This window comes from Apostichopus japonicus, chromosome 21 (assembly GCF_037975245.1).
Source record: "Apostichopus japonicus isolate 1M-3 chromosome 21, ASM3797524v1, whole genome shotgun sequence".
Taxonomy (NCBI): domain Eukaryota; kingdom Metazoa; phylum Echinodermata; class Holothuroidea; order Aspidochirotida; family Stichopodidae; genus Apostichopus; species Apostichopus japonicus.
The window spans coordinates 5,709,833-5,723,532 of record NC_092581.1 but is presented as its reverse complement, the minus strand read 5'-3'; the positions used below and the strand labels follow the sequence as shown (position 1 = coordinate 5,723,532).

The following is a 13,700-nucleotide window of genomic DNA, read 5'->3' as shown; positions in this document are numbered from 1 at the left end:
GGAAACACAAGCCCAGGACTAATCCACTTTGCACCGAGGGGTGATAAATATCTGAAATAGACATCAAAGGTAGATTGAGAAGCAGCTTGTTAGCATTCATATAGTGTCTGTAACCAAGCATACGGTGGTGTTAAGTTACAATTACCAACCATTGCTCCGAACTCGGGAATGATAACGGATCTACCTGCCTACTCTCACCTTCTAAAACTAACATCCAATTAAACTTCTGTTTTATATTTTTTCCTGTCATATAAGACGAAGATAACTGTTTTGAGACTTGCCAGAACAAACATGTAGTCAACCTTGTCTTGGAGTACTATAAGGCAACTGGTGCTAGCTGTGTGACTAGATTAATCACAGGAAGGAAAATTAGCAGCAGGTAAGTCAAAAAGAACTTTTTACAAACAGGCTCTGAATTCCATAGTTGGATATATTCATCATAATTATTAGGAAAACAACTTTTCCAAGTTACTATAAGCTTAACCAAAGTCTGCTAGCATTGATTAATTTGTAAAGGAACTTTTCCAGGTACACTATAAAGCTTTACTAAATCTGTTAGCATTGATTGATTGGTGAAGGGTGATCATGACAGAAAACAAAGGGTGACATACTTTCCAATTCTTCCATAAAGTACTTTTTGTTTCTGATCGACATTTGTCTCTCTGGAAAAAATGAACTTTGAAAGGGTCCAAGTACTGTGTTTACAGGTTTCCATTTCATTTCACTAACTTATAAGATAGTTCTATGAATATGGAGCTTTTTAAAAAAGACCCACAGAATGGTAATACTATAGTTTAATCATATATATATACTGTAGGAAGAGCACAGGCTACATCTCTGGGCAACAAAGACTAGTTTCCTTTGAGATTTCAATAAAAATTTTGCTTACAGCAATGGAAAAGTGATATTTCATAGACAGTAACTATAACAAAGAAATCCCAACGAGCAGTAAAGAATTGGTCTATAGATGTCATATCTCCACCAATATTTGGTCTTTACAATCTGCATATTTTACATAATTCCGATTTTTTTTTTAAATTTCAACCCCTTGTCAAGACCTGACTAAGTCATAACATTAATTCAGCTATTAAATTTTTAAAAGCTCTTAAATTTGAGCATGGAGTGTCTCTTATCATTCTGTTTTTTTGTTTTGTTTGGGGGGAGGGGGGGGGGTTGGGGGTCTTCTAAAACTTAACAACATAAACATACAAACATAAGTACTGATAATTGAGTTTCATTTTAAGCAAATTGATACAAAAATCCTGAATTACATTCTGAGAGACTGTTGGGTTATACAGGAATTCCAAGCAGTGATCTCTGTCATTTGGTTTATATACTTGGGTCAGTGCCTGCATATATCTATCTACTTTACAAGAAAGTCCACTGATGACTGTCCAAGATAACTAACTAGTCAGACAACCAAATCTGTTAGAGGTTACCGCTAACAGACAACCAAATCTGTTAGAGGTAACCGCTAACGACATTAATCATCTGTTTCTCACAGTTCATTACTATAACTCACTTGATCATCTTCAGAAATAGAAAAATATTGATTGTAAACATAAACTTGAACATCATTATATTGAACCTACTATTTTACTTGTATATAGTTGTTGTGTAATAAATTGTTAAGTACTTATAAGTATAAACTCACACCATCCTCACACCACCATCACAGCAGTCTTTGATGTCAAGTAAGTACTTATACTGCAAACTCACACCACCCTCACACCATAGCACCATACCATCACACACACCCTCAGAGCAGTATTTGCTCTCATTAAGCACCAAATGTAATTTCCATTTTGTCTATAATTTATATACTTATATATTATATGATTTAAATAATCATTTAATACCAAACAGAATCAATAAACCAAACTAATTATTGACATGCTCAATGAATTTCCCCCAAAAATAGGAAATAATAAAATGCAAATTAAGTGTGAGTTTATCTGTTCCTGATCGGGTCTTACGTTTATAACCTTTTCCCATATATGAAATGCAATTCATTGTTATCTGATCTCAATAACTATACTTCATTGAACTACAAAGTATGGTTTAGCAATATCCGCCTAAGTCTACTAAATGGGAAAGACTTGTTAAGCCCTATTGACCAAAACGACGAGTATTTGGCTAGCAGAGAGGAAACATTTCAATTGATAGGGCTAGATTTATTGGCACCAAGCAATGCAGTACTTAGACTGTTTATCTCATATCAATGCGACTAACACAGCATCTTATACATTTTAGGTTTTAGTGTGTGTGTGTGGTGCTACCAGCATTATAACAGCTAGTACTGTATATACATGAATACAGTACAACCCTAAACCAGACAACAAACAACCCTTAAAATCCAACCCCAAGAGAGCTTTTTGCTACTTTCATCTTTTTCTTTCAATTTTGTTTGGGGAGGGGGGACTGCAGCCCCCCAGCCTCCTATGCCCTGAAATACATGCTAGATGAAATAGCTATGGGGATGGGACCATGTAAAGCTACTTGGTAGCTATATGAAATAGCTAGTGATGAGGCCATATAAAGCTACACTATATAGCTACATGATGTAGCTATGTACATGGATGAGGCCTATACCTACCCTGAACTACATGCTACTACATGAAATAGCTATGTGGATGGGACCATGTATAGCTACTCGGTAGCTATATAAAATAGCAACAGTGGTGAGGCCATATATAGCGACACTATATAGCTACATGAGGTAGCTATGTACATGGATGAGGCCTATAGCTACTATGAACTACATGCTAGATGAGCTAGTTATGGGGATGAGGCCATGTACAGCTATACTGTAGCTATATGAAATAGCTACAGTGATGAGGCCATATATAGCTACACTGTACTGTAGCTACATGAGGTAGCTATGTACATGGATGAGGCCTATAGCTACTCTGAACTACATGATGATGTTCTATGAAATATTTATGTGGATAGGACCATGAATAGCTACACGGTAGCTATATGTAATAGCTACAGTGATGAGGCCATATATAGCTACACTGTAGTTACCATAGGTAGCTATGTACATGGATGAGGCCTATAGCTAACCTGAACTACATGCTACATGAAATAGCTATGGGGATGGGACCATGTATAGCTACAGGGTAGCTATATGAAATAGCTTCAGTGATGAGGCCATATATAGCTACACTATATAGCTACATAAGGTAGCTATGTATGTGGATTAGTCCTATAACTACATGCTAGATGAGCTAGTTATGGGGATGAGGCCATATATCGCTACAATGTAGTTATATGAAATAGCTACAGTGATGAGGCCTATAGCAGCTGCATAGATATAACCATACCAACTCAAGAGTATTATTGATAACTGGAGCAGAGGTGCATTGTTGACATAATTTTATTATTCTTCAAAGAAGCAGCTGAAAAAGTACTCCGCACTCAGAGCTCTTCGGCCTGGTCAAACTCATAAATACTTGTCTTTCCGCAGGAAATGTTTCCATTTCCATGTGGGATGAAATGACAAATTAAGCAGACATCCCTTCAGGAATATGGACCCTGTACCGATGCAACGATTGACCACGCTCTAGTTAGGACGTAAGAAACATATATATAGACTCCACGGTGATTTGGAAATTATAGTAGAAGTGAGGTTATAATAATACTTGGTAACCATTCCCATGATCATGGTAGTCACCAAACAGAATATAATTTTTGCATACTTAACAAGTGACCATACAGAAAACCAATACGGAGAAAGCTACAATTCACACAACTCTGCAGTTAAGTGGTCCACCATTGCAGTTGAATTTAGGGTTTTACACTGGCCTGGTTGTGCGCACTAAATAACTGATGCTATATTTTTTCCCCAGGTACTGTATGTAAGAATTCAACTGATCTGTAGACCCGGGGTTCGAGCCTAGATCCTGTCTGCAAAAGAATTAATGAAAGGCATATTTATGAGTTTTCTCACATTTTCCATGGTTTGACAATATGTGCTCCTGTCAGTAAAATAACCAACATACTGGTACCTAATTGGTGCAACATGAAAGTTTGACAAGCTGCCAGTATATAATTCCATGGTAACATGTTAAAATATTTCTTTTACATCCAACACTGTGATTCATGTTACACTAGTACTTCATGAGCTACCATAATATGGAACGCCAAAAGGGAAAACTTATTTCATTGTCTAAACTAAAGCTTGTTGCTGTCTAAACTAAAGTTGTTGCTGCTGTTTTACTATACCACGTTGTTGCTCAAACTCATGTTGATGTCTAAACTTCTGCTGTCTAAACTTACGTCATTGTCTAAACTTACGTTGTTGCCATCGGCCCTGTTCAACAATTGCTCATCCACATGATGTTAAACATAGGCGTTTAGCACGAAATTCAAAAACATCACCAGCGCAGGAGAATGCATGATACGTAGTTTGCTACCACTACTTCTACTACTAGGCCTACTACTGTTACACCTAGAGCCATATTGGTACTCTTACTACTAGACTCAACAATGGAAAAAATTCTAAACAGTCTAGACTACCCACATATCCTAATTGACGACATGCGTATAGTAAGCATATGCTGCGCAAGTTGAATTTCGTGTGAAAAAGCTATTTTTTACAACATTAGTTTAGACAACGACGTAAGTTGCCCTTTTCGCTTTCCATACCATAATAGACTGCTATGAGCCTCTGATAATCCTAACACTGGTATTTACCTCCTTTGTATGAACTTTAGTCACAACACCATTCACTCCATTGTGAAACTGTGAACGAACCATAAGAAATGGCTGCACAGCCACTCACTTCACAGGTAAAGTGCAGGCTACCTCATTACACTTCAATGGTTAATTTGGAAACATATCCAATGGCTGAGTCACTCTCATAATGAGCAATATAAGGCTTGAGTCCACATTTAAGAACGTAAGGGGGATTATTGATATTAAGTCCACGAGGAGGATGAACTAGTTAAGAACGAGACGCATTCACATTTAAGAACGAGTGAGTTTCACATTAAAGTCCGCTGGTGAGATTAATATACTGCGCAGTTGTGAAAAGTCATATAAGCTGTTTACATTTCCCTGTGCTTTGCCATTGCCAAATGTGCTGCACTAGTTAGTGCTACTCCGTACACCACTGCGCCGCAACATTCAATCATCGCACATAAACAGTAAACTGTATTCAGACCCACTCCGTACCACTACCATTACCACTACACGTTAACCCAGATTAGTATTTCTTCCAAACATATGAAATGGATGAGCGAAAAAATTTACTAGTCAGTGTGTCACTTCTAATGTCGAATTTGAAGCTAATCCAACATTGAAGGCACTTAATGTTGTAGGTATAAAGATCTAGTAGGGTCTATGCATAGACTAATGTATCTTCATTATAGGCTAGGCCATGAAATGATTCTAGCCTTTTACTAACTGCCTTAGCAACCGAACCCAAAATCATCCATTTTGATATAACATTTAATTACAGATTTTGGCCTCTTAAAAAATCTGTGAGTTTGGCCTACAATGAATTAAAGTTTATTAGATTTAAGAGGACTGTCGTTTAGTTTGTTTTCTTCTCACAACAGTCACGGTGGAATTTTTAGCAGTATTGGTCGAATCGGTTCAAAGAATAATGAAATGGTTCATGTATAGCGTCTATTGGTACAAACAAAAACACACGCATGTACTGCACGTTCAAAATACCCGCCCAATTGCAACAGGATAGAGCGGTTATTATATGACTTAACGGCAAATCTCAGGTCACTATTAAGTCCACGACTGTTCACATTACATTTATTAAGATCGCAAGAGGTATTGAAGAAACCCTGAAAGAAGTATTATTCTATAAGAACGAACGCAGACTTGAAGTACGAGTACGCAAGCGTTCACACTTAGGGAATTAATCGCCCTTGTGGACTTGAAGTACGGGTGCACTTCTAAAGTGTGAAAACAAGGCCTAAGTGACTAAATTAAAGCAACTAAGCTGATTATGCATTCCTTATGCAATCATTAAAGCTATACACTAAAATGAATTCAAAGTTTACAGAGTTACTACTTTGTCTAATTGTAACACAGTATTGATTGATCAAAATGTGATTATCTTTGTTCAACTGCTAAGACAATTAACCTAAAACTTTCTTTCAAAGATTGCATATATCATTAAGAAATTAAATTTAATCCCTTTGTCAACCAGACACTCCACTGTTTTTAGAATTAATCAGGTGCAAACTCACTCAAACCAATTACTGAAGGAGGAGGTCATATCAAACTCCTGCATTGTAATGGCATGGACAGGGGGAGATCAGATCAAACTCCTGCATTGAAAGGAGTGTTAGCTCAGTGGTTAACGCCGGTGCCTTTCAATCATAAGGTCCGAGTTTGTGTCACTCCAAGATTAATGTATGTCGTCCAGTTACAGAGTTGTTGACAATTGATAATCATGGACGTTAAATATGAATGTAATAGACTGACTTCGGTCAGCTTGAGGCTTTGATAAGCCAATGATGGCTTCTTCGCGAGTTCCTTGCAGGAGGACCTAAATTACATACATATATACATACATACAATGGCATGGGAAAAGAAGTTCATTGGCGTATATGGAAAACTGACTACTTCCTGAAAACTTACTACTTCCACATATTTGGTACCTGAGATGTACTGTACATATTCATAGTAACAGAGTACTCATACTGCTGTTCCTATCTCCTCTCCATATACTTCCCCTTCACTAACTCCCCCTTCCCCTCCACTAACTGTCCCCCCCCCACTCCCCCTCCCCATTCCCTCATCCATGCTCCTAAATTTGGCTTTAACTGTGTATGCATCAACATTTCTAATCTTTTTGGATTTCCCATCACTATTCTTGACCCTGACCCTAAACTTCAGACTACCTTGATGATGTTTATTTTCATGCCTGCCATCTTTCTAACAGATCATTCTTTTTGCATTTTCCTGGTGATAAATATCTCTATTTTCAGACAAATTCAAAATTCAGAATATCATCTTACCACACTGGTATATACTCATCACCATAGCAACCAGGATGTTGTCTGATGAGCAGATAAGATGTATATCAAATTTTATGAGGAAAAGGAGGGTTCAAATAAAAGGTTGTTGCCAAACAACTTTCTATTTTGCAAAATGACACATGTCATTGCCATAGCAACAAAAGCAACTAGTGTTACAGGCACTGGAACATTATCAATTAGGAGAGCAAACAATCTTACCTGTTCCAAATAGAAGGGCTTAAAACCAATGCCCAACAGACAAGCATGTCACAATGTGCTTGATCAGGGCTGTGCATTAACTCTTTAAAACAACTTGCCCAATTAGGGCTAGTAGCTTCCAGAAATTCACTTTTCCTGATAATATTTTACTTCCCCTGAAATGACGGAAAATAGAGGGATACTGGACTGGTAACAGGATCAATTTGTTATTGTAATTTGCACCATTGTTTCTGTAACATGTGTTTTATGTGGATGTTAGTGATGCTGAACATTGTGATGTTAATTTTTATTTGCATTATTGCTTTCAGAAATATTAACAAATGCAGGATTTCTTAATTGCAAAAATCAATCCTGAATCAATGTAGTTATTGTACTCCACCATTGTTTTTGTACAAACAGTATGATGGTCATGTCATTACGTAGCAACTAAAAACAATCAAGAATCGAGAAGAAAAATGCTTGCAAAGATTAATACAGTGAAGCAACTCATCCATATAATTATAGCTACACAAATGAAAGTGATGTATTATGTATCTAAAATTAAACAATCACCCCTTTCCTTTTGTGGTATGTGCCGTTTGAAACGATACCGATACGTCACTAATTCGTTCCAACTGACTAAATTTCGACTGACTCAAAATGTGGAGGTTACTACTTCTATTAGGGGGTTCCCGTATTAACAATCCCCAAGTTCATAAACTGAGTACCATAACCCAAATTGACTAAATCAAGTCTGATTTCATGCGACAAAGTCAAACAGGCTGTTAGGGTGTGACTTCTGTCTCATACAGTTAACTCAGTGAATATTAAAGTATTGACTGTGTATTGATTGTACATAATAGCTAAAAAGATCTTCCAAGGACGAATCAAGAACGAGCTCTGTAGATGGACAAGTACTTGATTTCATCGTGGATAAGTTGTTCATTTCTGCTAGGTTTAGAGGATTGAAAGAGAAGTGGCTCTAGTCGCCTACATCTAGTCGCCTACATCTAGTCGCCTACAACTAGCAGGTCTGACCTGAATTTCAACCACATCCATAAAATATTTTGTAAGTTTTGTTTATAACTTTGTTTTCCGAAATTCGTCAGCAATAACGGTATCGAGACTTTAAAAAGGAAATCCGTGCCATTTACCCAAAACATCAAAATATGGAAATCAATCTACATGATGGGTGTTACCATGGATACTTACCACAATGCCTTCTGTAATGATAATACATGATATCCTGTTATCAACAACTCAAGTTGCCTTATTAAACTGTTTCTTGCCTGAAGTACAGTCCAAAGACAGAAATAAAAATAGGCTAAAACTAGGCACAATTAATAGTTATCACACCTCCTCCCACTGTCTAGGAATGCTATCCTGTTGGAACTTTTACACCTTAGTCATTATAGGTACTTCCATGTGTTTAACCTTTGCCAGTTTAATATAGTAATGCTCTTTACTGTTGTTTACCATCTGTACCATCAGAACTTTTTCATTTATCAGACTATATTAGTGTATCAAGTAGGTTGATACTATACCAGCAGGTTGGAAACCAACCTGGGATAGCTCTTTGGACAGAAATACAACATGGAACGGTTACATCTCTATGTTCCGACAATTTTTAGTACTTATTAAGTTCTTTTGACCAACATTTTTTCAGACCCAATTTTTTGGACCAAAGTTCATTTGTCTCAAAAACTGGGGGTCCAAAAGAATTGAGTCCCCCAAAATATGGTCCAAAAATTGGGGTCATAAAACTAGTTCTCTTGGTACAAACAAATTTTTGGATCAAAAAAAATTGCTCCGAATTTGATCTTTTTGTAGGAACATAGAGACGTCGGAATATAGAGATGTCGGAACATAGGGATGTCACCCATGGAACATACAAATGGATGTCCATCCACCAATGTGCACACATTCATTTTGGATTCAGTGGTCAATACGGCCTAGAAATGTCACTAATTGCTCATCAGTATAGAAAGATAAATAATTATTTCATTGATGAACTTAGGTGTTGTAACTATCAAGGAAACACTCATCATTTCACTGTCAGTTTAATCTGTGTTTCCTTTGCAGGTGCAAACATGTTCAACAAGCAGAAACAGCTGCTGATCCTTACACTTTTAGTGGTCATCTTCACTGAGGGTGTTCTCGGTGCCCAGTACTGTCCACCGTTCTGGACACAGTTTCACCTGCCAACTGGTGTCTTCTGTTACCGTTTCTTTGGGCTAAAGCAGACATGGTTTGAGGCTGAGCAGACATGTGCAAGTTTTACAGCCTGCGAGGGCAGGGAACTAGCCCACCTTGTCTCAGTAACTAATTTCAACGAAGAGGTCTTCATCACAGAATACAGGCAATTTATGTTGGGGTTTTTCGGCTTAGGTGAGTAGTACACACAAGTAAAAGGAGAGGAAAATGGGAGGAGGAGCAAAGGGGAGGGGGAGCAAATGGGAGGAGGAGCAAAGGGGAGGAGCAAAGGGAAGGAGGAGTAAATGGAAGGAGGAGCAAATGGGAGGGCAGCAAAAGGGAGGAGCAAAGGGGGAGGGGCAGCAAATGGGAGGAGCAAAGGGAAGTGGGAGAAAAGGGAGGAGCAAAGGGGAGGGGGACCAATTGGGAGCAAATTGGACGGGGAGCCAAGGGGAGGGGGAGCAAAGGGGAGGAGCAAAGGGAGGGGAGCAAATGGGAGGGGGAGCAAATGGGAGGGGGAGCAAATGGAAGGGGGAGCAAATGGGACGGGGGAGCAAAAGGGAGTAACAACGGGAAGGAGCAAATGAGAGGGAGCGCAAAGGGGAGGAGCAAAGGGGAGGGGAGCAATTGAGAGCAAATTGGACAGGGAGCAAATGAGAAAGAGAGCAAAGAAGAGGATGAGCAAAGGAAGGAGGACCAAAGGGGAGGAGCAAAGGGAAGGAGGACCAAAGGGCAGGGGGAGAAATTGGGATTAAATTGGACGGGGAGCCAAGGGGAGGAGGAGCAAAGGGGAGGAGGTATTTAACTGCTGGGACCTTTCCACGTACATATGCAAATACTACTAAGATGGCCATCACTCTGAGGAATGCAAATTATTCAGGTTTTGTATGCATGTAGGTATTACTTTGTTTGTTCCAGTACTGTGTAAAGACATCGTCATAGCACTTTGTTTTCATCCACAGGAGAGCCAGGAATGTGGATTGGTTACAACGACCTGGACATAGAAGCTGATTGGAAGTGGACAGACCCTTACATCCAAAGTGATTTCAACAACTGGGGGACCCGCTCACCAAAAATGAAAACTTCTAAGAATAGATTTGACTGTGCATATCAACTTGTGACGAACAGTGGGAGGTCACGTTGGAAAGACAAGGACTGCAAGGAGCAGCATGCATTTATGTGTAAAATGGGAGCGCTGTAGACTCATCAGAGGAGTGCATACATGCATGCAGGGGAGGGGGGGGGGTGGAGGAGCTAGGAACAATTTGGGGGTGCTCTAGACTTGTCCAGGAAAGTGCACATGGTGGGTGTCCAAGACAGATAATCTGTACATATGTAGGGTAAGGTTTAATAAAGATGTCAAATTAGATAAAAATGGACAGGAGAAAGGTACTGAGTATGATGGCTAATCAGGAGGTGGGTAAACAGGAGAAAGGCACTGAGTGGGATGGCTAATCAGGAGGTGGGTAAATAGGAGAAAGGTACTGCGTGGGATGGCTAATCAGGAGGTGGGTAAACAGGAGAAAGGTACTGAGTGGGATGGCTAATCAGGAGGTGGGTAAACAGGAGAAAGGTACTGCGTGGGATGGCTAATCAGGAGGTGGGTAAATAGGAGAAAGGCACTGAGTGGGATGGCTAATCAGGAGGTGGGTAAACAGGAGAAAGGTACTGCGTGGGATGGCTAATCAGGAGGTGGGTAAATAGGAGAAAGGTACTGAGTGGGATGGCTAATCAGGAGGTGGGTAAATAGGAAAAAGGTACTGAGTGGGATGGCTAATCAGGTGGGTAAATAGGAGAAAGGTACTGAGTGGGATGGCTAATGAGGAGGCGGGTAAACAGGAGAAAGGTACTGAGTGGGATGGCTAATCAGGGGGTGGATAAACAGCAGAAAGGTACTGAGTGGGATGGCTAATCAGAAGGTGGGTAAACAGGAGAAAGGTACTGAGTGGGATGGCTAAACAGAAGGTGGGTAAATAGGAGAAAGGTACTGAATGGGATGGCTAATCAGGGGGTGGGTAAACAGGAGCAAGGTACTGAGTGGGATGGCTAATCAGGTGGGTAAACAGGAGAAAGGTTCTAGTGGGATGGCTAATCAGGAGGTGGGTAAATAGGAGAAAGGTACTGAGTGGGATGGCTAATCAGGAGGTGGGTAAATAGGAGAAAGGTACTGAGTGGGATGGCTAATGAGGAGGCGGGTAAACAGGAGAAAAGTACTGAGTGGGATGGCTAATCAGGGGGTGGATAAACAGCAGAAAGGTACTGAGTGGGATGGCTAATCAGAAGGTGGGTAAACAGGAGAAAGGTACTGAGTGGGATGGCTAAACAGAAGGTGGGTAAATAGGAGAAAGGTACTGAATGGGATGGCTAATCAGGGGGTGGGTAAACAGGAGAAAGGTACTGAGTGGGATGGCTAATCAGGAGGTGGGTAAACAGGAGAAAGGTTCTGAGTGGGATGGCTAATCAGGAGGTGGGTAAATAGGAGAAAGGTACTGAGTGGGATGGCTAATCAGGAGGTGGGTAAACAGAGAGAGAGAGAGAGGCAGGAATGCAACAAGGAATCACATAGTTGCGTGTATGATAATAGCATGGAAGTCTCAAGATAGAATAGAAAACTCAGGCAGAGAGATTGTATAGATATGGTTGGAGAAAGCATAGGACTGGCTCAAGAAAGCATCTATAGGTTGGCCAGAGAAAGCATACAACTAGGGCAGAAACACCTCTTACTGTGAATGGAACGGAGAGTATGGACAAGAGAACTGTACAGTTATACATAGTTGCATCTAAACAATTCAAGATTTATAAACAAAAGGTGAATCTATTATTATCACTGTTGTTACGATGCTAAACTGGTTAATGGGCCACACACACATCAGTGTAAAGCTTACAGACATGCCTGTAATAAGGAGAAGATGTAAATGTTATAGCTAGATCAGATTTTTTATTTTATTATTACAAAGTTTTGAACATGAAGAACTTGGGTAACTAGTATTTGAACAAGGCAATCACTGTATTGGTTTCTACATTATATTCATTGGGTAAACACTTTCTGTTTTGTTTCTTATTGGACTTCATAGCAACCTGGGGTGATGTTTAGTCAGAAGGCTATTAATATTTTATGGGAAATTCAACACATTAATTTGAAAGGTACTGGATATGTGAATGTGATGCTTACACATGTACCCATTACTTCTCTGGGGTTAACAAAACATGATTTGTCCCTCGTAAGGTTAATACATTAGGTCGATCCTCTATATAGTTGTTAATCTCCAACTTGATAAGAAACAGTACTTAACATAAGGACACTCTACAAAACATTACATGATAATTGAAAATATAATCTATTAAACAACATTGTATAATTAAGATAAATGCAGTTTGAACTTGCCATTATAATTTGTTACAATTATTTGTCTTATTCAGTTTTTATTTTCATTCATACTACTCTCACAATTAATAGATGCTCATTAACATTTTACCAAAGTTTTTTGAGAATGTCATTTTTCATCTACAGTGGTACTGTTTGTGCAGATGTGGTATCTATACAACCAGGACTGTATTTGATTCATCAGTAGGCCTATGGTGCCTACCATTTTAAGATAACACGCTTGGTGTCATAAGACAACTTGCAATCAACATCATGTCAGAATTTAACAGTTATGAAAAAGTTAACTTCCGTTACTTGCAAGTGACGTGTCGCTACAAAATGCAGACAGTATAGTAATGAAACGTGATACCTTGTTTTCTTTAGCTGGACCTGAGATGTCCATCGCTGTATTGTATGTACACTGTGCTGTGAGTATTGACCGCAGCTGTATGTACTGACTGTACACTAGTGTCTAATTACCGATGGTAGCAAGCTGTGTGTGTGTATTTTCTGGGATCGATGGTGGTGTCTAACACTTCTATTACACCTCATTCGAAACTAGGTCAGATTTCGTTTCTTTTAGCGCAAGTCTTCACACCCTTTAAGAAAGTCATTTCAGATGGGAAAACCGTAGATTGCTCTTGGATGAAAAACCCATCTTACTATGACCCGGGTGGGGATCGAACCCAAAACCTCTCGATTGCTAAGCCTCATTGCCTCAAATACCTGCCTATATCCACTTGGCCACAGCACTGACTGTCAAGTACATAGTGCAGTGCTACCAGTACAATATACAGTTCCAGTTATCATATACAGTAAGAGCATGCTAACATTACATGTAGTATATATATAGTGCTAGCAATACCATTTACAGTAACACTTTACTACCAGGACCACTAAGTACAGTAGCAATAGGACTCCCCAAGTTGTGCCTCTATCCGCACTATTAAGGAAATGAT

General features: G+C 39.3%; 2 protein-coding genes across 53 annotated transcripts in view; one reads left to right on the top strand and one right to left on the bottom strand.

Annotated features, from left to right (window-relative positions):
* LOC139962986 (transmembrane protein 135-like) overlaps positions 1–13,700 on the bottom strand; it is a 55,491-nt gene that overhangs the window by 12,650 nt on the left and 29,141 nt on the right. The gene's annotated exons all lie outside the window — the stretch shown is intronic.
* LOC139962989 (echinoidin-like) lies at positions 91–12,857 on the top strand. 43 transcript variants are annotated; one of them, XR_011791462.1, is made up of 5 exons: positions 91–379; positions 9,267–9,572; positions 10,340–11,088; positions 11,408–11,450; positions 11,772–12,857. XR_011791462.1 is itself a non-coding variant. In XM_071963435.1 (3 exons), the coding sequence occupies exons 2-3, from the start codon at positions 9,275–9,277 to the stop codon at positions 10,576–10,578; spliced, it is 537 nt and encodes a 178-aa protein (XP_071819536.1). In that variant the 5' UTR covers positions 91–379; positions 9,267–9,274; the 3' UTR covers positions 10,579–12,857. The 43 variants fall into 43 exon arrangements, 1 of the variants encoding a protein (XP_071819536.1); XR_011791459.1 differs by having other exon boundaries at positions 11,496–12,857; XR_011791437.1 differs by adding an exon at positions 11,178–11,223 and having other exon boundaries at positions 11,270–12,857.

Bases quoted from the DNA above. Each gene is read 5' to 3' on its own strand.
- LOC139962989 (XM_071963435.1), top strand. From the start codon at position 9,275: ATGTTCAACAAGCAGAAACAGCTGCTGATCCTTACACTTTTAGTGGTC. The intron at 9,573-10,339 runs GTGAGTAGTACA...TTTCATCCACAG, and splicing joins GTTGGGGTTTTTCGGCTTAG to GAGAGCCAGGAATGTGGATT.